This window comes from Podarcis liolepis (genome assembly GCF_965112155.1).
Source record: "Podarcis liolepis genome assembly, chromosome: 2".
In the NCBI taxonomy this organism is placed as follows: domain Eukaryota; kingdom Metazoa; phylum Chordata; class Lepidosauria; order Squamata; family Lacertidae; genus Podarcis; species Podarcis liolepis.
In genome coordinates, this window is record NC_139555.1 from 114,816,066 (window position 1) to 114,836,745 (window position 20,680).

The 20,680-nt window shown below is 48.7% G+C and overlaps 2 protein-coding genes across 4 annotated transcripts in view; one reads left to right on the plus strand and one right to left on the minus strand.

The window, feature by feature from the left end:
* EGFL8 (EGF like domain multiple 8) overlaps window positions 1-10,305 on the minus strand; it is a 33,060-nt gene extending 22,755 nt beyond the window's left edge. Inside the window, exon 1 of the mRNA XM_083493355.1 lies at window positions 10,252-10,305. The gene's annotated coding sequence lies outside the window, so the exon portion shown is untranslated. The remainder of the gene's footprint in view (window positions 1-10,251) is intronic.
* On the plus strand, window positions 502-18,353 carry GPSM3 (G protein signaling modulator 3). Of its 3 annotated transcripts, none has more exons than XM_083493533.1 (5): window positions 502-753; window positions 8,654-8,805; window positions 10,278-10,431; window positions 15,341-15,516; window positions 16,687-18,353. In XM_083493533.1, exons 2-5 carry the CDS (start codon window positions 8,734-8,736, stop codon window positions 16,906-16,908), a joined length of 624 nt encoding a protein of 207 aa, XP_083349659.1. In that variant the 5' UTR covers window positions 502-753; window positions 8,654-8,733; the 3' UTR covers window positions 16,909-18,353. The 3 variants fall into 3 exon arrangements, with proteins under 3 accessions (XP_083349659.1, XP_083349660.1, XP_083349661.1); XM_083493534.1 differs by having other exon boundaries at window positions 559-2,701; window positions 8,372-8,805; XM_083493535.1 differs by lacking the exon at window positions 502-753 and adding an exon at window positions 4,990-6,342.
* The last annotated feature ends 2,327 nt before the right edge of the window (window positions 18,354-20,680 follow it).

The window sequence follows — 20,680 nt, forward strand, 5'->3', positions numbered from 1 at the left end:
CTAAAGGCTGGCTCAAGGGCTGCATAACTCCATACCCTCCAACATTTCCCCCGATGAAAATAGGGAAGTCCTAAGGAAAAGTGGGACATGAAGGGATCAAATCAGAAACCAGGACGGCTTCTCTAAATCCGGGACTATTGCTGGAAAACAGAGCATGGTACTGATAATACCGAGGCCGCAGATTCGATCCCTGTACAGGACAGCTGCATATCTCCATGTTGCAAGTGGGTTGGACTAGATGATCCTCAGGCCCCAACTCTACAATTCAATGTCTCCAGGGTTCTGAGATGGAGTGTTGCTTTGCAGAGGGACCCTGAGCAAAGAGCTAGGCTCCTGGGCAAAGGGGCTTTCCCAGCAAGTCTTGCTGTCTCTTGAGAAGGAAGCGAAGGCTGATTGAGTAAAGGGCAAGGCCTCTGTGCACCTGCCTCCTTCCTCAGCCGCAAGGAGTGGGTGGGGAGATAAGGGGGTTTGTGGGGAAGGGAGCCGAGGCGAAAGCGAGTGAGCAGCAAATGCATGAGCAGCGGAGGCAGGAAGCAGTGGCTTCCCGTGTAGAAATAGGGGCGTAGCCACAGCTGAGCCGAGCGACAGTCCAGGCGCAAGGAGGAAGGAGAGAAGACTACAGCCAGAACTAAACAACTGGGGCAAAAGCAAGGGGAAACGGAAGGAAGGAAGGAAAATGGGGACGTGGAACTGTCAGCAACAGCGGGAATAAATCTGAGGGGGGGACCACACCGACACCTCCCCCCCCAAAAGGTGAGCGCTGCAGAGTGCAATTGCCAGCACAAAAACAGCCCTAGAAAGTTGCTTCGTAAGTTACAGGTTTCCGGCACGCAAGTCACTTCCGTGCTGGGAAGTGGCATCTCCTGAGAAGAGGACCACAGAGGGGACAGCTGCGTTTGTCTCTGAGGATAGCCAATGTGGAGCCGCCTTCCAGATGTTGTTGCGTTCTCCAACTTCCATCAGCCCCAGCCAGCACGGGCGATGAGCAGGGAGGATGCAAGCTGGGTGCCAGCAACATCTGGAGGGCCGACATGTTTGCTGCCCCTTGAGAGATGCTGCTGGTCAGAGGAGACGACGCTTGGCCTGTTGGAGACCTGGCAACGGCCCATCTCAGCTGAAGGCGGCTTCACCAGGTGTAAATTCCCACATGTGCGTCAGTCTGCTGCACGTGTGGGTCCGGTTGCGTTTCCGCAGGGCCGCATCTGGCATGGTTCGCACAGATGGGCCTTCTGCGGTTTTGCGTGTTGTTTACACAGCTAGGCAGAATGGGGTGGGATAGGAGACGCTGGCTTGGGAATGCGGCATGCGTGTGGTTTTATGGACTGCTATTTTAATGGGTTTTCACGGATTCTTATCTGCTGCGCAAATAAGGGGCATATAAGCCACCTAAATAAATAAGCATAATACCCTCTTGTAGGTCGTGTGTAAACGGTTGCACGTGCCTGCCTTTCGCCATGGGCCAAAACTAAACTTGACCGTGTGACGTTGCTGCCCGTGACCCGGTCCTGATCCGAATCCGGAGGGTAGGACTCGAACCCATGGCTTCAAGTTACGAGGAAGGAGATTCTGACTAAAGATCAGGAAAAACTTTCTGACAGCAAGATCTGTTTGACAGTGAACAGGACGCCCCTCAGAAGGTGGTGGACTCTCCTTCTTTGGAGGTTTTTAAGCAGAGGTTGGATGGCCATCTGTCATGGATGTTTTCACTGGGATTCCTGCACTGCAGGGGGTTGGACTAGATGACCCTCGGGGTCCCTTCCAACTCAACAATGTTATGATTCTATGAATCGGGCCTCCTCCTTACATCTGCTGATTTGCCATGGGAGGAGAAGCCCCGAGGGAAGCCTGGATGCTCTGTTTCACCGGCCTCTGAGGGAACTGTCAAGGGCCTGAAAGAAATGTGGGGCAGCCTATCTCCTGTACCCCCCCTCCCCATCTTCCATGGGGCTTCTTAAGGACCGGTCTGCCCTGAGGGAAGGCAGAAGGCCAGGCCTGGGGGAGGAATTCATCATAGCGCTAAGCTTGTCCCATCAGCGCAAGCTTGCTAGCCGGAACCATCTACCCTGAGTCAATTTGGGGGGCAGGGGGTGCACAGGGTCAGAGAGGGGGCAGGAAGCCCCATTGAACCAGCAGAAATCCTTGCATTGGCTTCTGCTAATTGAATGCAGCCCTGCACTGAAGTTGCCCTGTGAATGTTCTGCAGCATCTGTTCATTCTAATGTTTGGCTTGGCAGTGCAGTAAATAAAGAAATGCAATCAGCTCCCCCGCTATTGCCTGCCCATTGGTCGTTTGTTAAAAAACAACAGCAGCAGCAGCAGCAGCAAGGGGCAAACCACGTCAACACCAGCTGGGTCTAGTTTGGCCTGCAGGGAGTGTCCTCTCTGGGTAGGAAATGTGTCATGCGTGAGGAAGCCCTTTGGAGAATGAGGATTAGAATTTAGAAATCCTGGCAGCTTGATCTGAATGTCCCCTTGAGGCTGCAAAGTATTTCTCCCTCCTTCTCCCAAAGGACCTTCTTGGCATTGTTGCTAAGGGCCAAACTAACTCTCGAGCACAGACCCTATTTTCCAGGGACGTCCCTGATTTAGAGAAGCTGTCCCAGTTTCTGATTTCATCCTAGAATGTCCCACTTTCCCTTAAAGGGAGAGGTGAAGGGACCCCTGACCATTAGGTCCAGTCGTGGCCAACTCTGGGGTTGTGGTGCTCATCTCACTTTATTCGCCGAGGGAGCCGGCGTACAGCTTCCGGGTCCTGTGGCCAGCATGACTAAACCGCTTCTGGCGAACCAGAGCAGCACACGGAAACGCTGTTTACCTTCCCGCCAGAGCAGTACCTATTTATCTACTTGCACTTTTGGCGTGCTTTCGAACTGCTAGGTTGGCAGGAGCAGGGACCGAGCAATGGGAGCTCACCCCATCGCGGGGATTTGAACCACCGACTTTCTGATCGACAAGCCCTAGGCTCAGTGGTTTAACCCACAGCGCCACCCATGTCCCCACTTTTCCTTAGGACGTCTTTATTTTCATTGGAGAAATGTTGGAGGGTATGGAGTTATCCAAACCCCAAGCCGTCTGAAGGCAATCCTGTATACGGATGTTTTCTTTTAATGTTTAATGTTTTATTATGTTTTTATTTGTGTTGGAAGCCGCCCAGAGTCGCTGGGGCAACCTAATAAGATGTGTGGGGTATTTATAGTAAAATGATCATTGTGGAATGGGAGTGCCTATTTTCATCAGAGAAATGTTGGAGGGTATGGGAGCATGTGCCGACAGACTTTTCTCCCTGGTAAGCGCCACTTCTGAAAGAATTTGATGTGCGGACATAGGAACCTCGGAAACTGCCGTATACCGAGTTAGACCTCTTTGGTCCCTCTAACTTGGTCGTGTTTACACTAGGGAAGGGGAACCTGTGGCCCTCAGGATGTTGTTGGACTGCCACAATCATTTTAGGCTGCGGAAGTGCGCTGCAACATTTTGCTGCAGGCCATAGAAAAGTGCCTTTCATTATACTAAGTCAGATCATTGGCTCATGGAGCTCAGTATACACCGGCTAGCAGGTGGATTTATGGCGGGAGTCTTTTGCGAGTCCTACCTGGGCGTGCCGCGGATTACACCTGAGGCCTTCTGAATGCAAGGCATGTATCTTTAAAACGGCACAGTTCACACGCTGAAGGGAAGTATCAGCAGGTTTGGGGAAAACCCCGAGGTTTGCAGAAAGAAGTGGCCCAGATATTTAGAGGAAAAAACTCTAAGGGGAGACCCCCCGCCAACAGTCTGGTGATTTAGTGGGCATGCAATGCAGACTAAGGCCACACCTGCGGCTTACCATTAAATCAGTATCACACCACTTTAAGCAGTCATGGCTTCCCCCAAAGGAGCCTGGGAACTGTAGTTTGTTAAAGGTACTGAGAGAGTTGTTGGAACGCCCCCGTTCCCCTCACAGAGCTACAATACTCAGAAATTCTCTGGGAAGAGGGATTGATTGCTAAAGCGCTCTGGGAATTGTAGCTCTGTGAAGGGGAAAATGGTCTCGTAACAAGTTTCTCGGCACTTTTAACAAACTACAATTCCCAGGAATGTTCAAGTGGTGTAAAAGTGGCCTTTGTGTGTGTGTACACGTAGGGGGGACAGGGACAAAAAACCAATGATGGGGGTGGGTGGGAAGACAGAAGTGAGTACCTTAAGGAGCATCTCAAACCCCAACATTTAGCCTGGACACTGAGGTTCTCCTCCAAGGGCCTTCTGGTGGTTCCCTCACTGCAAGAAGTGAGGTTACACAGGGAACCAGGCAGAGGGCCTTCTCGGTAGTGGCTCCTGCCCTGTGGAACACGCTCCCACCAGATGTCAAGGAAATAAACAACTATCTGACTTTTAGCAGACATCTGAAGGCAACTCTGTATTGGGAAGTTTTTAATGTCCGATGTTTTGGGTGTTTTTATATGTTGTTGGAACTCTGAATATGAGCTCTCCACACTGCAACATTTTGTTGCAGGATCCAATTGTATTTACACCCCTCAGCCACACACAAACACTTCTTTAGAGAAACAGATTGCAGGGGTGGGGTGCGGGGAGCAGCTAGGAGTGCCTGAAAGGCACCAACGGGGACGTGAACTTTGCACATTCCCAGAAACCCTCTTTCCTTTACCATTATGCCTTGTGTTTCCACAGCTATGTCCTTGGTATTTTTTAAAAAGGAAACTTTGGGGAGGGTTCGATAAAGAAAACGGTGCTCGTGGCAACTTTCAGACTTGGGTGGAAAGCGGAATTTCTCCGCAGGTGTAGTAACTCGCCATGCCGGGTTTGAAATTCCCCTTTCAAAACGACTGTGGGGCCCTCTTCTCTTTTTCAGCCGGCCACCTAGGTTAGGGGGCTGAGCCTGTGTGAGATTAGTCCTGTGACACAGACCAAGCTCTGTGACTCAGCCCAGAATTTGGAGAAGAAACTGAAAACAACAACCTTCCCTCCCCGCTGCGGGCTCATGACTTGACATGTTTTGCCTGACCACAGGGAGGGGAGAAGTCTAGTCTGGTATGGGTGGTGGTGGCGACTTATGGGGCAATAGGGAGAGCCAGTGACAGGCAGGACCAGAAACATCTCCTGCTCCTTTGGTCCCTATCCTCGTCCCTGCCAAGTTGTAAAAGGAGCATTGAGGCCACAGAGGAGCAGGCAGCTGACAGCCAGGGCAGTGACACCCCACCCCTTGCCCCGTGGAGGGGAGACGTAGCTGGAAAGGAGAGGTGCCGTAGCAGAATGAGGAGGAAGGGAGGGGTGGCGCCACCTGGCTTTCCCAGCCAAGGCTCCTGTGCCCCTAAGAGCTGCGTGGCAGGCAGAAATTCAAAAGGGGAAGTTTATTCCCGCCCATGCATTTGGCCTCTGCTCGTCATGCAGTTCTTAAAAGGCGCAGGAGCGCAGCAAGGGGGGGGAAGTTGGCAACCCTAAATTGGACTTCATTTTTTCAGCTTTCGGTGCTGATCTTTGTTGTCTTTTCTATTGGATCTTAATCTATCATGCTTTGTTTTGATATTGTGACACGTCACCCCAGTCTCCATGAGAGGGTGACATTCCTGCGGCTCCAGGGTTTATTGTTCATTTTGGGCATGAGGCACATATATCTTCATTATGATATATGGTTTTACTGACACATATAAACAACCTGAGGGATGCGGGTGGTGCTGTGGGTTAAACCACAGAGCCTAAGACTTGCCGATCAGAAGGTCGGCGGTTTGAATCCCCGTGACGGGGTGAGCTCCTGTTGCTCGGTCCCTGCTCCTGCCGACCTAGCAGTTCGAAAGCACATCAAACTGCAAGTAGATAAATAGGTACCGCTCCGGCGGGAAGGTAAACGGCCTTTGTCCCCTGCTGATGGCCGATCCAGCTAGCTCTGCCCAGATGGCTTGGCTCATGAGTGTAACTAAATCCTGTCGATTTCCATCTTCGGCAAAGTTTAATCAAGCCTTGATTAATTTTAACTTTTACTACATCATAACAAATTTAGGGGCATCTAGCGCCCCCCTCCCGAACTCATAACAATATTTTGCTCTCTTTGATGTTTTGTGAGAGTTTCTTTATTTTTATTGGGCATGCATGGAAGTGATTTAACTGAGGGTTGCCATATTTCAAAAAGTGAAAATCCAGACACAAATGCTTTTTGAGCTTTTAATTTGGCAAAGTTGCTTAGCTTTTTTTTACACATTCTCAAAAAGAAAAAGGGAAAGTTTCTGAGCTAAGGAAATTCGCCAAAAGCCAACACTTTTTGAAATAAAATCCAACCTGTGCAGCTGTTGACCTTCACAGCGAACGACCGATATAAGGTGCAGGAGCAGGCAAGGCCACATTTCCCAGGTCAGTTGGCCCCCCTACTTTAATTCTTTTGCAGCCTTTCCCAGAGGAACCTGGTGCGCATGGGACTGATGGCGTGGAACACGATGAGACGGACAGTAAGTGTAGCCAATGGCAGGCCGAGCAAGAAATAGGTGGCACCAACTTACTCTGGTTTCAAAGAATCACGGGATTGCGGAGTTGGGAGAGTCTTGTGCCTGGCCCACTGAGCTATCAGTGTCCTCTTGCCTGCTGAGTTCTACAAGGGAAAACACTATGGAATCTGAAGAGGAGGAAGAGGAATCTGGCAGGCCGAGCCACACTTCAGCCTGGTGGTCAGAAGGCAGGCAGGGGCAGGCTGGGTGAGGGCAAGCTACCCTTGGTGGGCAGTGCCCTGCGTGCCCTCACGGCCCAGTTTCCGCTGCGACCCTCCCCTTCCTTCTATTGTCTCCCAGCTGTCCAAATTTAGCTTTAAACTCTTCAGATCAAGGAGCTATTGTTTGGGGGGAAAGGGGGGGAAAAAGAGAGGGTGTTTATGCTAACATATAAAAATGTTGTGCACGTTGATGGCCGCAGATGATGAATTAACTGGGTTCAGTTAATGCATTCAGTGGCACTCAGCAATGTTTCTGAATAGAATCATAGAATCATAGAGTTGGAAGAGACCACAAGGGCCATCGAGTCCAACCCCCTGCCAAGCAGGAAACACCATCAGAGCACTCCTGACATATGGTTGTCAAGCCTCTGCTTAAAGACCTCCAAAGTAGGAGACTCCACCACACTCCTTGGCAGCAAATTCCACTGTCGAACAGCTCTTACTGTCAGGAAGTTCTTCCTAATGTTTAGGTGGAATCTTCTTTCTTGTAGTTTGGATCCATTGCTCCGTGTCCGCTTCTCTGGAGCAGCAGAAAACAACCTTTCTCCCTCCTCTATGTGACATCCTTTTATATATTTGAACATGGCTATCATATCACCCCTTAACCTCCTCTTCTCCAGGCTAAACATGCCCAGCTCCCTTAGCCGTTCCTCATAAGGCATCGTTTCCAGGCCTTTGACCATTTTGGTTGCCCTCCTCTGGACACGTTCCAGTTTGTCAGTGTCCTTCTTGAACTGTGGTGCCCAGAACTGGACACAGTACTCCAGGTGAGGTCTGACCAGAGCAGAATACAGTGGCACTATTACTTCCCTTGATCTAGATGCTATACTCCTATTGATGCTGCCCAGAATTGCATTGGCTTTTTTAGCTGCCGCATCACACTGTTGGCTCATGTCAAGTTTGTGGTCAACCAAGACTCCTAGATCCTTTTCACATGTACTGCTCTCAAGCCAGGTGTCCCCCATCTTGTATTTGTGCCTCTCGTTTTTTTTGCCCAAGTGCAAAAAAATACCAGTTGCTGGAAATGGTGTGAGGGCTCTTGTGCTGGGGTCCTGCTTGGGGGTTCCCCCAGAAGGCCCCCGGTCGGCCACGGTGAGAACAGCATGCTGGACGTGGTGGGCCATTCGCCTGATCCAGCAATGCTTCGTAGAGTTGGAAGGAACCCTGGTCCAGCCCCCTGCAATGTAGAAATATGCCACTATCCCATTCGCAAATTGAACTTGCAATCTTGATATTATCAGGACCATGCTGATACCAACTGAGCTATCTTCTTCATATATATATATATATGACTGTCTCCAACAATATTTCAAAGCATTTATCATCATATAATTTTTTAAAAAAACATACAAAGTTTCTTCTTGACTTCCCACCCTTCCTTTCCTGATGTTTGTTTTTTATTCCTTCTCATGAGCTATTTTGTGGGACGCGGGTGGCGCTGTGGGTTAAACCACAGAGCCTAGGACTTGCCGGTCAGAAGGTTGGCGGTTTGAATCCCCGCGACAGGGTGAGCTCCCGTTGCTTGGTCCCTGCTCCTACCAACCTAGCAGTTCGAAAGCACGTCAAAGTGCAAGTAGATAAATAGGTACTGTTCCGGTGGGAAGGTAAACAGCGTTTCTGTGCGCTGCTCTGGTTCGCCAGAAGCAGCTTAGTCATGCTGGCCACATGACCCGGAAGCTGTACGTCGGCTCCCTCGGCCAATAACGCGAGATGAACGCTGCAACCCCAGAGTTGGTCACGACTGGACCTAATGGTCAGGGGTCCCTTTACCTTTTTATGAGCTATTTTCTTCGGTTCTTATGAATTGACAGGGCTCAGAGACCAGAGATTTAGCTGGAGCATACTATTTTCTTCTCCAAACAACCCACCATTCTTTCGAAAGCAGGAACTGCTACATTCTGGGATGAGACTTTTGCGGGACAAGGAATCTGCTAATCTCCTTTCTTCTCCGTTGCCCAGGACAAGGGAGAAAGCAATTTCTCTGCATATTCAGCCACAAGAGTCTTCGGCCAGCAGGCAGGGACTAAACCAAAAGAAGGATGGAGGAAATGGATGTGATAGTGGAAGAAGAGATGCGACTGGATGTCAGCGCAACAGCCACAGAAGAACAGGTAAGGGACTTACGTACCTCTCAGAGGAATAAGGGCCAAGCAGCACCTTTGGCCTACCGGGTGCTGCTGAACTACAGTTCCCACCAGCCAGAGGTACCCCATGCTTGAACTTAAATGTGAGAACCAGATGGGTCATTGGCCTGATCCAGCCAGCCCCTTCTCGCATTCTTAAACTGCACGTGCACCACTGAAAATGGCAGCAGCCGCTATCGTTCCCTCTAAAAACAAATCTGGGAGGCCGAGTGCCAACAGAATCGAAGGCAAAATGGGACCGCTAGGAAACAAGAGGGCCGTATTAGCATGCTAGGCCGAGCCCCAAGAGGTAAGCAGGAGCACAAATGAAAAGGGGAACTTGCATCCAGTGAGGGCTGGCAGCCAGAGGGTCTGCTGGTTGAGCAAAACAGGATGTCTACATCCAGTGTTTTTTTTCAGCCGGAGCACAGTTCCGGCACCTATCAGGTGGGCATCATTGAGGGCCGGCGCTCTCCCTGCCCACTTCGTGCCTTTACGTACTTCTGAGAAGCCCCAAAAGAACATTTCAAGTCAAGAGAAACTGGCCAGTGTGTGCAAATCCACACTTTTTTACAGATCTGTGATTCCACCTAGCTCCTAGCCGTTCCTGTCTATGATTGGTCAAGGTGGCCACACCCATAGCTGTCAACCGTCCCTTATTTGGCGGGAAAGTCCCTTATCCCAGCGCTGTGTCCTGCTGCTGTCCCTTATTGATGATGTCCCTTAAATTTCCCAGGTTTCAAAGGAAGCAGCTCCTCTCCCTCCCTCCCTGCCGGCCAGGGAGGAGGGAGGCTCCAACTGTGTTGCTTGGCTGCGTTGCTCACCCAATAAGGAGTCTAAGAACGACTGGGGGGGGGGTGGAGCTTGCATGCCTTGTGCCAGTCAAATTGGCCGCATTGCCTGGGGACTCGCCTTTCTCAGCGCTTCCCAGGGGAGAGGTGACGGTGGTTTTCCTTGCTGCATCCCCTTTGCTGGGTTGCTGCGCTGTGGGAACCACCGCTTGAGGCTTCGTTTGGCTGCTGGCTGGGCTTTCTGCCTTTGGCTTGGAGGAGCTCAGAAGTTGAACGTACCTGTGCTTGGAAAATCCCTTATTTTGGTTGCTGATCCCTTATTTTCAAGGCTGCTGGTCCCTTATTTTCAAATCTGTAAGTTGACAGCTATGGCCACACCACACTCAGGACTTAGCTACCTTAGTCAAAAAACAGCGTTTCGAATGTGTTATAAACATGCAACACCAGATGGCGCTGGAGAGCAAAAAAATTCTTTGCGATTTTCCATAGCGTTTTCTTTTCTTTCGTTATAACGATTACAGACATTTACAGTGTTTTTGTCCTGTGTGTAGATCTACCCCCACTCTCATTTCAGAGAAATTGTTTGGAAGGCACTTGCTCATTGCACCCCATAACCTTCTTTCTAGGAAGGTTAGAGACTTACTTTCAACCTTGCTTCCTGCTCCACAGCAGATCCAGGCCTCCTCTCAAGACGACCTCAGTCTCCTGCCAAACCCGGGTCCTCTTTTGCGCCCAAAGCAGAGAACACGGCAGACGGATCCCACACGGCCCTGGAGGTCCCTGCCAGCTACCCCTACGGGGGAGATGGAGAAAGATCAGGCGGGTAAGATGATAATGCCAGCCTGTTATCGCTGGTCAAATCCACACCATGCATGGCAAACACATTTGAATCACAAAGGAACTTTCCCTTTGCGGAGCTACAATCCTTACTATGCTTGACAGATTACAGCTCCCAGTATTTTTTGGCAGAAGGCATGTGATTCTGCACATCTATGGTGTGTATGAGTCCTCCTTTCCCAAATAAATAAATAATAAATAAATAACTTTTTATTTGTACCCCGCCCTCAGGGCGGCTAACATCATGAAACTAAGACAGTATACAAAGAACATAAGAACAGAAAAACAGGCAATTGATTACTTAAAATACATTTTAAAATTAGTTCAGAGCAAATTAAAATCTGGACAGATGGCAGTCCACGGGTAAAATTGAGAGTGGTTAATATTCTCCAGGGTCAACACTGTTACCACTGGTCTTATAAAGGACCTGTGAGCGGGCTAGGAGGCCTCTTTACTGCTTGTTCTTATACAGAAAGAAAAGAATCAGACTGAACCCTGACCAAAGGCCTGGCGGAACAGCTCCGTCTTGCAAGCCCTGCGGAAAGATGTCAAATCCCGCAAGGTTAAAAACTTTATTTTAGCAGACCAGTTCCTGTGTGTTTAAGCCGGAGACGCCTGAATTACCACAGGTGCTTTAACTTAAAAGTTGCTTTAACTTTTATTTAAAGCACATTAAAAAGGGACGCGGGTGGCGCTGTCGGTTAAACCACAGAGCCTAGGGCTTGCCGATCAGAAGGTCGGCGGTTCGAATCCCCATGACGGGGTGAGCTCCCGTTGCTCAGTCCCTGCTCTTGCCAACCTAGAGTTTGAAAGCACGTCAAAAGTGCAAGTAGATAAATAGGTACTGCTTTGGCGGGAAGGTAAACGGCGTTTCCGTGCGCTGCTCTGGTTCGCCAGAAGTGGCTTAGTCATGCTGGCCACATGACCCGGAAGCTGTACGCCGGCTCCCTCGGCCAGTAAAGCGAGATGAGCGCCACAACCCCGGAGTCGGTCACGACTGGGCCTAATGGTCAGGGGTCCCTTTACCTTTAAAGCACATTATTTCTCCCAAAGAATCCTCACACAGTTACGGTTCCCAGCACCCTTAACACATTACAGTTCCTAGGATTCTTTGGGGAAAGTAATGTGTTTTGTGCGTGCTTTAAGTGTACGGTGCATGGAGTGGTATCACCGTAGCACCAGTGAGAATAATAATAATAATAATTTATTATTTATACCCCGCCCATCTGGCTGAGTTTCCCCAGCCACTCTGGGCGGCTCCCAATCAGTGTTAAAAACAGTACAGCATTACATATTAAAAACTTCCCTGAACAGGGCTGCCTTAAGATGTCTTCTGAATGTCAGGTAATTATTTATCTCTTTGACATCTGACGGGAAGGCGTTCCACAGGGCGGGTGCCACTACCGAGAAGGCCCTCTGTCTGGTTCCCTGTAGCAGTGAGACTCATGTTCACATTCCCAGTCGCCCCCAAAACTCAGCGAGTGACCCTGGGCCAGTCACCATCTTTCAGGCTGGCCTGCTTTGCAGGGCTTTTTGTGCGGATTAAGTGGGGGAGGGAGGAGGAGTGGGGGAGATGCCCTTGTACATGGCCCCAAAACCCTAGGAGGAAAGGATTATAAAACAAAACAATTTTTGCCTGATCCTGCCCTTAGGCTATTTTTAGTGTCTGTGTATAGCGCAAGATTGAAACCAAATGTTTGACAAAATGAGCTGTGTCTATTTTCTGACTTCCTAATTATCGCAAACAAAATCCTGTAAACCTTTTGCTAACCCTTATTGACTCCGTCAAGATTATACTTCCTGTACTTCTCATGAAACAAACAAAAAAAAAACCCCTGCATCAATCATTAAGCTGAAGGGGGCTGGAATTACTTTTTCCATTAGGCTCAACTTTTTCAGAAAGGCTGCAGAAACCCGTCTGCAAAATCTAGCCGTTTTGCATGAACTGCTCATTTCTTTAAGGAAGGTGTTTATTTAGAAATAGGCAAAAAGCTTCTGAACTTCAAAAAGAAAGAAAGAGACGCTATTTGTTCTTGTCCCGGATGCTCCCAGTGTGTAGGTGCTAAAGTACACTGCGCTTGACAGGAGTTTGCAGAAGTTTCTGTTGATTATGAGGAAGTCAGACGCCGGAGGCATTTGCTTGGCTCAGGGCTGGTGCAACTCACCTTGAGCAAGCGAAACCTAAGAGCACCCCCTGTAAGTTTTCAGGTTTTGTTTTAATTTGGATGCTTTTAAAAACAGCAACAGACAGTATATTCATCCATGTTTTATATCCGTGCTGTTATAAGAAAAAACCTGCTCCTTTTCCCTTATGGCGTATTCTGGAGCCCATTCTGGAGCCCATTCTGGAGTCCTTAAGTGGGTTCCCTTTTGGTAGGAGAAATTAACAGAGGCCAACCAGAGTATATTGAAAAGCAAAGCAGCTAGTAAGCCTGATCTTTATTAAACTGCTGCAACAGGGTCCCCACTCACCACAGGCAGGAGGGAGGAGAACCCCGAACAATGGTGCACAAGCCCTTATATAGACTCTTGAAATTGCCCACCCTGTAGCCCAAGACCACCACCCCCTGAAACATCATACGCCCATCACAGGAGGAGGCAGTCTACAGCAGAAATCCTTTTTTTAAAAAAAATAAAATTTTATTGGTTTTACAAAGTTTTTAAAACAATACAAACATATAAAGAGACATACAAACACGTATAATTTCATAACTTTCCCCCCCCCATAAACCTTATTTCTCGGACTCCCCCATACCTCCCCTTTCTGCATCCCAATGTCCAAAATTTGCCAGCAACCTCCAAATAGTTCTGTCAAGCATATGTCCTCTTAATCTTTCCTTCAGTCTAATCTTGTATCGCTGTAACCCTTTCTTTCTCGAAACCTCGACATTCTAACATTCATCAAGTTTATAATAGTCCTTAAGATAGATTTTAAATTTCTTCCATTCTTCTTCTGCCGTCTCCTTCCCCTGGTCACGGATTCTGCCGGTCATCTCAGCCAGTGTCATATAGTCCACTACAGCAGAAATCCTGTCTGCCAGGGTACCTGATAATAGTCACTGACTGCATTACCTGGGCAGTCTGGCCATTCTTTTGTGATGGTTAATACTTTAGTTCCTGACTCCAAGTCACAGGCTCACCCTATTCATGCACAAATACGCCCTTTAAGACAGGATTTGTAAGCAAAAGACAATTGGGGGGGGGTTCCCATTTCCTTCCTCCTTGCAGAGAAACATTTGAGGTCAATTTGGGAGAATCAAAATGGCTTCAGGATTGCTCTCCTGTACTATTTCAGACATATGGGTTATGTATGTATTTGCCTTGTACATTTATGAACATTTAATTTATATTCGAGACCTTAGAATTCTTATAACAGTGCTAATAGGCTTTTGGTATATTTGCAGTCGTCTATGCCTTCGGGATTCCTGGGGTCTTGGCCCTCAACCAGGGCCTCTGCTCCTTTGGAGAATTGAAGACATGGCGGAGACTGTCGTAGCTTTCAGAAATATGGCTTATTCCCATATTTATATCTGAGTTTGGAGGGAGGGAGTCCAGATCTTACAGCATGTTCCTTTCAAGAGGGGTGTCTTTCCCACAGCCCTGGAGTCAAGGGCATCTGCCCAAAATGGATCTCTTGTCTTTGTTCTCCCTTCCTCTTCCCAACACACCTTGTTAAAGACACTCTTTCCTCTCACAACTGGCAACCCTCCAAATCCCCAGTCTCTGTTCACACCTCAGGCAAGCCCAGGAATTCCTCTGCAGCTTGTATTTCTCTCTTCACATCTCAAATAACCAAAATACTACCATTTATTAATTTGGGGGGTTCAACCTCCCCTGCCAAAAGAAAACTTATAACAATATTTATTGGACTAGAAGGTTGCAGTCTTCTCCAAAGATTTCCAGGCATATCCTTCTTTTGAAAACCTACATTGGCTCCCAGTACGTTTCCGAGCACAATTCAAAGTGTTGGTGCTGACCTTTAAAGCCCTAAACAGCCACGGCCCAGTATACCCCCAGTATACCCCCATCATTCAGCCCGGACACTGAGGTGCAGCGCCGAGGGCCTTCTGGCAGTTCCTTCACTGCGAGAAGTGAGGTTACAGGGAACCAGGCAAAGGGCCTTCTCAGTAGTGGCACCCGCCCTGTGGAACGCTCTCCCACCAGATGTCAAGGAAATAAACAACTATCTGACTTTTAGCAGACATCTGAAGGCAGCCTTGATTAGGGAAGTTTTTAATGTATGATATTTTACTGTGCTTTTAATTCTGTTGGAAGCCACTCAAAGTGGCTGGGGAAACTCAGCCAGATGGGCGGGGTATAAATAATAAGTTCTTCTTCTTGTTGTTGTTGTTGTTGTTAGTAGTAGTAGTAGTAGTAGTAGTAGTATTTGAAGAATTGATGCAGGGAAACTGAAGGGGTGGTTGCCGAAAGCCCAGCTCCCTAGGATCCTCTTACTCCAAATGGTCCCCTGGTGAGGGAGGCCTTTTGGCTTCCACCAACAGTTTTCCGGGGGGGTGGGTAGGTACTTTGAAGTCTCAGAGCACAGGCTCATGTGGCACAGACTTGTACATGCTAACTTTTGCCCACGACACAAATTTGGGTAGGGAGAACCGTTCTGGAGCACAGGTGGGAGACCTCAGATTGTGAGCCCTGGGGCCTCAACACCTGGCCAAACAACCTCTGGAGGGCCACGAAATTCAACTACTGACAATACGCCTGGTGGTTTCAGCAGACCTCAGTATTTCCAAACTTTGGTTGACAGTCATGAGGGCTAGAAACTTCAAACCAGTTAATGTTTTGATTGGGTGACGCTGGAGGACACCCAGGATTCCCTGTTATCCTTCTGCCCTCTGTGTTCTGCTACACAATCTGTTCTCTTTCCTCTCTTCTCCCAGTCTTCTTCTCTTCGCTGACCTCTCTCCAAGCGGAGGAGTTTTTTGACATGGTGGCCAAAGCCCAGGCCCGGAGGCTTGATGACCAGCGGGCTGATTTTGAGGAGGCTGCGGAAATGTGTGCGGGCAACTCGAGGGTCTCTGAAGAGAAGCTCTATGACACTATCTTGGCTCATCAGGTGAGTGATGAGGTCTCCAGAGAAGGCCTGGGTGGACGTTGGTGCTAGCAGACCCTCTTGATGTTGATGATGATGAAAATGTTGATACTTCCCTTCCGTCTGACGTTCCCAGGGTGGTTAACATTACCTATCCTGAAATCCAACTACAGCGGGATCTGCAACAAAATGTTGCAGCATGGAGTGCTTCTACTCAGGATTGCAACCCCTCCCCAGCAGTCAGTCAGCCTCTTGTGGCTACTGAGCATGCTCAGTCCTCCTTAAGGATGGCAGCAAATTCTCCTCCAAGCAGACACAGAAGCGGAAACTGCCTCAGTTTCCCTGCTCGTTTGTAGTCGGGAACCAAGGCCTCAGGCAAATACATACGACTGGTATTTGTTATAGGGTCGTTGTACGTACGTCCACCCCCCCCCCCCCAATTCTGACATTTCCTTTGCATTGAAGCGAATGGGATGGAATCACACAATGACAATGTGATTAATTACATTACATTGAGCCACAGCAAGGTAACTGACATCGTTTTTAACAGAAGCTGAACTGCAGCTGAACTGCAGCAGCGCTGATTGCAAGAAACACGGCTTGGAAAGGACCTTGCTAACTTCCTATATCCCTAGTCCTCATGGACTGTTTCCGAGGTTCCCTCAAACATTAGGGTGTTTCCCCCCCCCAAATACATTTTCCCCTGTTCTTCTGCAAGTCTTGGTGTTTCCTCAAGTTTGCTAATACCTCCCATTTGTGCATGTGGTGCTGTTTTGGCTTTCTAAATTATGGCACTCAAACTCTAAACATTGGAAATGGAGGACTTGATGTAGCTGTCTTAGGACAATCCTCATTTCATCCTCACAATAACCTTGTGAGATGGACTGTGTATCTGAAGAAGTGTGCATGCACACGAAAGCTCATACCAAGAACTAACTTAGTTGGTCTTTAAGGTGCTACTGGAAGGAATTTTTTTATTTTGACTATGGCAGACCAACACGGCTACCTATCTGTAACTTGTGAGATGGATTAGGCTAGGAGATGGCAGCTGACTCCGACGTCGCTCAGCGAGCTTCATGGCTGAGCGGGGATTTGAACCCTGTTCTCCTAAGTCCTAGTCCAACACTCTAACCATTACGCCATGTTGGCTCTCAGTCGGCTAGCAGAGCTCAGCATCTCCTCTTTTCCTTGCAGAGCCAGCGTCTTGAAGACCAGCGCACAGAGCCCCCCATCCCAGTAGGAATTCAGGGCCTACTGGATTTGCTGCTCAAAGCCCAAGGCACCCGGATGGAAGACCAGCGCTCGGCTCTCCCTCCTGGTCTCGGTGGGCCGTCCTTGCTGGGGGCGCACACTTCCTTCCCCATGCAGTGCCTGAGTCCCCCGGCAGACTCCTCCCTCCAACAGATGTGGTTCTAGTGACTTGAGACACATTGCGCCGAAAGACGGAACCCTTGCCAGGCCTAAACTGAGCAAGGCAGCATGGACTGAGAAATTTGAAAAAGTTTCATACTGTGAAGGTATCCTGTGTTGTAGGGAAAAAAGGAGGGTGGGTGCAAAACTGAGGCAGCCTCTCTCCAATGCAGCACCGTATTTGATTCCCGGCTAAGCTTTCTGTCCTCAACAAACGTTTCCTTCTAACCCGTCTATGAGCATAATGGCCTGAACTGGTGGCAGAAGCAGTAGTGTGGTATGTTTATTGGGAGCCATGGAAAGTCAGTACGTTTCTGAGTCTGCTGGGATACAGCTTGAGGCTCTTAATCTCAGGGTTGTGGGTTCGAGCCCCACCTTGGGCAAAAAGTTCCTGCATTGCAGGGGGTTGGACTAGATGACCCTCGTGGTCCCTTCCAAAACTCTATGATTCTATGGTTCTACCTCTTCCTCAGGTGGGCAGAGAAGGGGGGGGGAAGGCCACACTGATAAACAAATAGCAGACGTTAGGTATGTGTGATGCTAGTAATTCCTGCCCCAAAGGCAGGATAACCTGATATTCTAGATCAGAGATCTATAACTGTCTTTAGGAGGCATCAAGCTGTTAGAGCCACCACTTTTTGCTAGATTAATCCACCATCTTGCGCTGTAGCCTCACAGCAATCTTTTATGGTCCTCCTGATGTTGCCAGACTTCGCCCTGGTCAGTGTGGCCAATGATCATTGGAGCTGCAGTCTTTCAACATTTTCCATAGTCCATAGTCTTTCCTGTTCTAAAATTAGGGTCAGAATGTATTGAGGTGTTTTTGTGTGTGTGTGTGTGTGTGTGTGCAATTGAAATGTAAATTCAGCTGATTGATGCTTGCTTTGAAAGAGATCGGTTTTACACGCTTCCAATCTTTTATAAAGCAGTGGTGATGGGTACTGTCTTATTTAGCTGCTTCCACGCTGTGTCCCGTAATGCAATCATATGGAAATGTAATTAAAATAGCGGCTCTACAAATGGAGCTGTTTTCCTCCATCCTGCCATCCCTGTCCGCACTACACATTCGGGGTGCAGCTCTGGTGGGCCTATGCAAAGTATCCCAGCAGAGCGGAACCCCCTTTTTGTTCTTACCTGTAAAGGCAAGTGCAAATGCACCAAATATTATCTGTGCGATAGTTACCTGTTTTTTAATTTTTATTTTAAGTAGTAGCAAACCAGGCAGAATCACAACCCAAGAACTCAATTGCAATAGGGTTTTTTGCCCGGCTTATGTATGGCAGCCCACCTGCAAACCCTCGCTGCCCACGGCTGCAGTTGCCAGCTGCTGCGTTGCAAAGCTAAGATAAAACGGCAGCGGTTGGCCGCCCTTGCAAGAAAAGTTTGTCGTTTTTATGCACGGTTGCGCTTTAGTGCGGTCATCATAATAAAACTTCCTTGCGTGTTCTTGAGCTGTTTGTGCTTCTGCGTGCACACACAATTTAAAGAGGGGGGAAGAAACGATAGGTGCAAAGGGCAGAAGAGAGCAAAGGTGCAAACAGGAAATGCACCTCCTCCATGACTTCCCCTGGGGTGCAAGACTGGGCCATGTGTCTGGAAGTCCTGAGCTGCTCAGACCACAAGACTCCCCTCTTGTCCTCGCTGATGTGGTCCACAGGAAAGCAGAGCAAGGCATTTGGCAGCAGCTGGGCTGCAGGACTTGCCGGAAGGAGGTGTACAAGGCACCATCCAAATGTCTTAGGGACCCGACTCCGGATTTGTGTCGGGTTACTCCTGAGCCTTTTCTTACGATACGATACAATAATCTTTATTGTCATTGTTCCATACAGAACAACAAAATTGAAAAATCTACACAAGACATTAAAAAACCAACAAGCCTGCTATCCCAGCCTGGTTAACCCCTTAGAAACACTGATTCCCATACTTAAATACAATACAGTGGTGCCCCGCAAGACGAACGCCTCGGAAGACGAAAAACTCGCTAGACGAAGGAGTTTTTCGTTTTCTTAGCCGCTTCTTTTTTGAAGCAAGGGGCGGCGGGGAGAAGATCGCTTCTCCCCGTTGCCAGCCCCGCAATCTCCGGGGACAGAGGGGCGGCAACGGGGGGAAGCGATTCTCCCCGCTGCCCCTTCCCTTGCTTCAAAAGAGGGGACAGAGGGGAAGGCATGCGCGCCTTCCCCTCTCTCCCCGGACCCCTTTTGAACCAAGGGGCGGCAACGGGGAGAAGCGATTCTCCCCGCTGCCCCTTGTTTAAACAGGTCCGGGGACAGAGGGGAAGGCGCGCGGCGCTTCCCCTCTGTCCCTGGACGGTCTCCATAGGAACGCATTGATTGATTTTCAATGCATTCCTATGGGAAACAGTGCTTCGCAAGACGAAAAACTCGCAAGAAAAAACTTGCGAAACGAATTAATTTTGTCTTGCGAGGCACCACTGTATACTCCCATAGAGACTCCTTACCCTGCGTTTAAAACCAAAATTGCATTTGGATAGAAACTGTTTCTCAGGCGGCTAGTCCTAGTCTTTATAACCCTGTACCTTCTTCCAGAAGGCAGAAGCTGAAAGAGATCATTTCCGGGGTGCACACTATCCTGCACTATCTCTGCAGCTTTCTTATGGCACCTGGAAGCATAGTTTTGATCCAAGGTGGGAAGAGTGCACCCAATTATTCTCTCTGCAGTCTTTACAACCCTGGACAGAATTGTTTTCCCCCTGACCGTGCAGCTCCCAAACCACACACACAGACCATAAGTTAATACACTCTCAACAGTACAATGGTAAAATGCCATCACCAGGTCCTTTGAGAGATTATTTTTCCAGAGGATTCTCAGAAAATATAACCTCTGCTGTGCTCTCTCTTCATCAGGTCTTTGCTGTTTTCTCCCCAGGTTAGGTCATCTCTCAACTCCATTCCCAGAAATCGAAACACTGAGACCTGTTCCACGCACTTCCCCTCAATAATAAATGGCTGAATATTCAATTTACATTTCCTAAAATCCACAATAATCTCTTTTGTTTTCTTTAAGTTAAGGAGTAAGTTGTTTTTCCTGCACCACTCCCCCGACTGCTCAGCTTCCTTCCTATAGGCCGCCTGCCCCTCTCCAGCCGTGATTAAACCAACCACCGTTGTATCATCTGTGAACTTAATGATCTTATTACTGGGGTATTTGGGGGCACAGTCAGCTGTATAGATATCCTGCAAGGCAGCGGAGGATCAGAGTTTTCCTTCTCCTAGAGGGGCTCCCTTCCCAGGTTGACAAGCCCCATCTGCCTCTCACATCCCTCTTCAGAACATGCAGAGCCCACCTGTGTGCAGCAGCCCTGTTCTCCTCACATGTGATTCCCAGCCACTGGCAGTCCGAGGCAAGCTACCGCTGTCTTGTGGCCATTAGCCCCTGAAAAAGACTGTCAGGGGCTTGCAGGTGAAGGTATACTTTGCCCAGGGTCATAGGCGCATGCACGTTTTTTGCACTGATCATATGATGTCAGCATCCTCATCAAAATGTCAACCTGTACTTTATCCCTTTAACGTTAAGGGCCTATCCACACACCTTCCTGTCCTCTGCTCTTTCTGTACAATTTGTTATAGGAGCAAAACCATTTTGTTTCCAAACAATATGGACAGACACATGCCAAAAGCACACTGGAATATTGGCAACTCTGTTCAGATACAGCTGCCATATGACCGGACACAGCCAAGATTCATCTGTTGAATTTTCGAAAACCCGGGTTGCTTGAGATTTTGCAAAAGAAGCTCAACAACTTTTCACCCCCCCCAAA

Bases quoted from the DNA above. Each gene is read 5' to 3' on its own strand.
- GPSM3 (XM_083493533.1), top strand. From the start codon at position 8,734: ATGGAGGAAATGGATGTGATAGTGGAAGAAGAGATGCGACTGGATGTC. The intron at 8,806-10,277 runs GTAAGGGACTTA...CCTGCTCCACAG, and splicing joins CAACAGCCACAGAAGAACAG to CAGATCCAGGCCTCCTCTCA. The intron at 15,517-16,686 runs GTGAGTGATGAG...TTTTCCTTGCAG, and splicing joins ACACTATCTTGGCTCATCAG to AGCCAGCGTCTTGAAGACCA.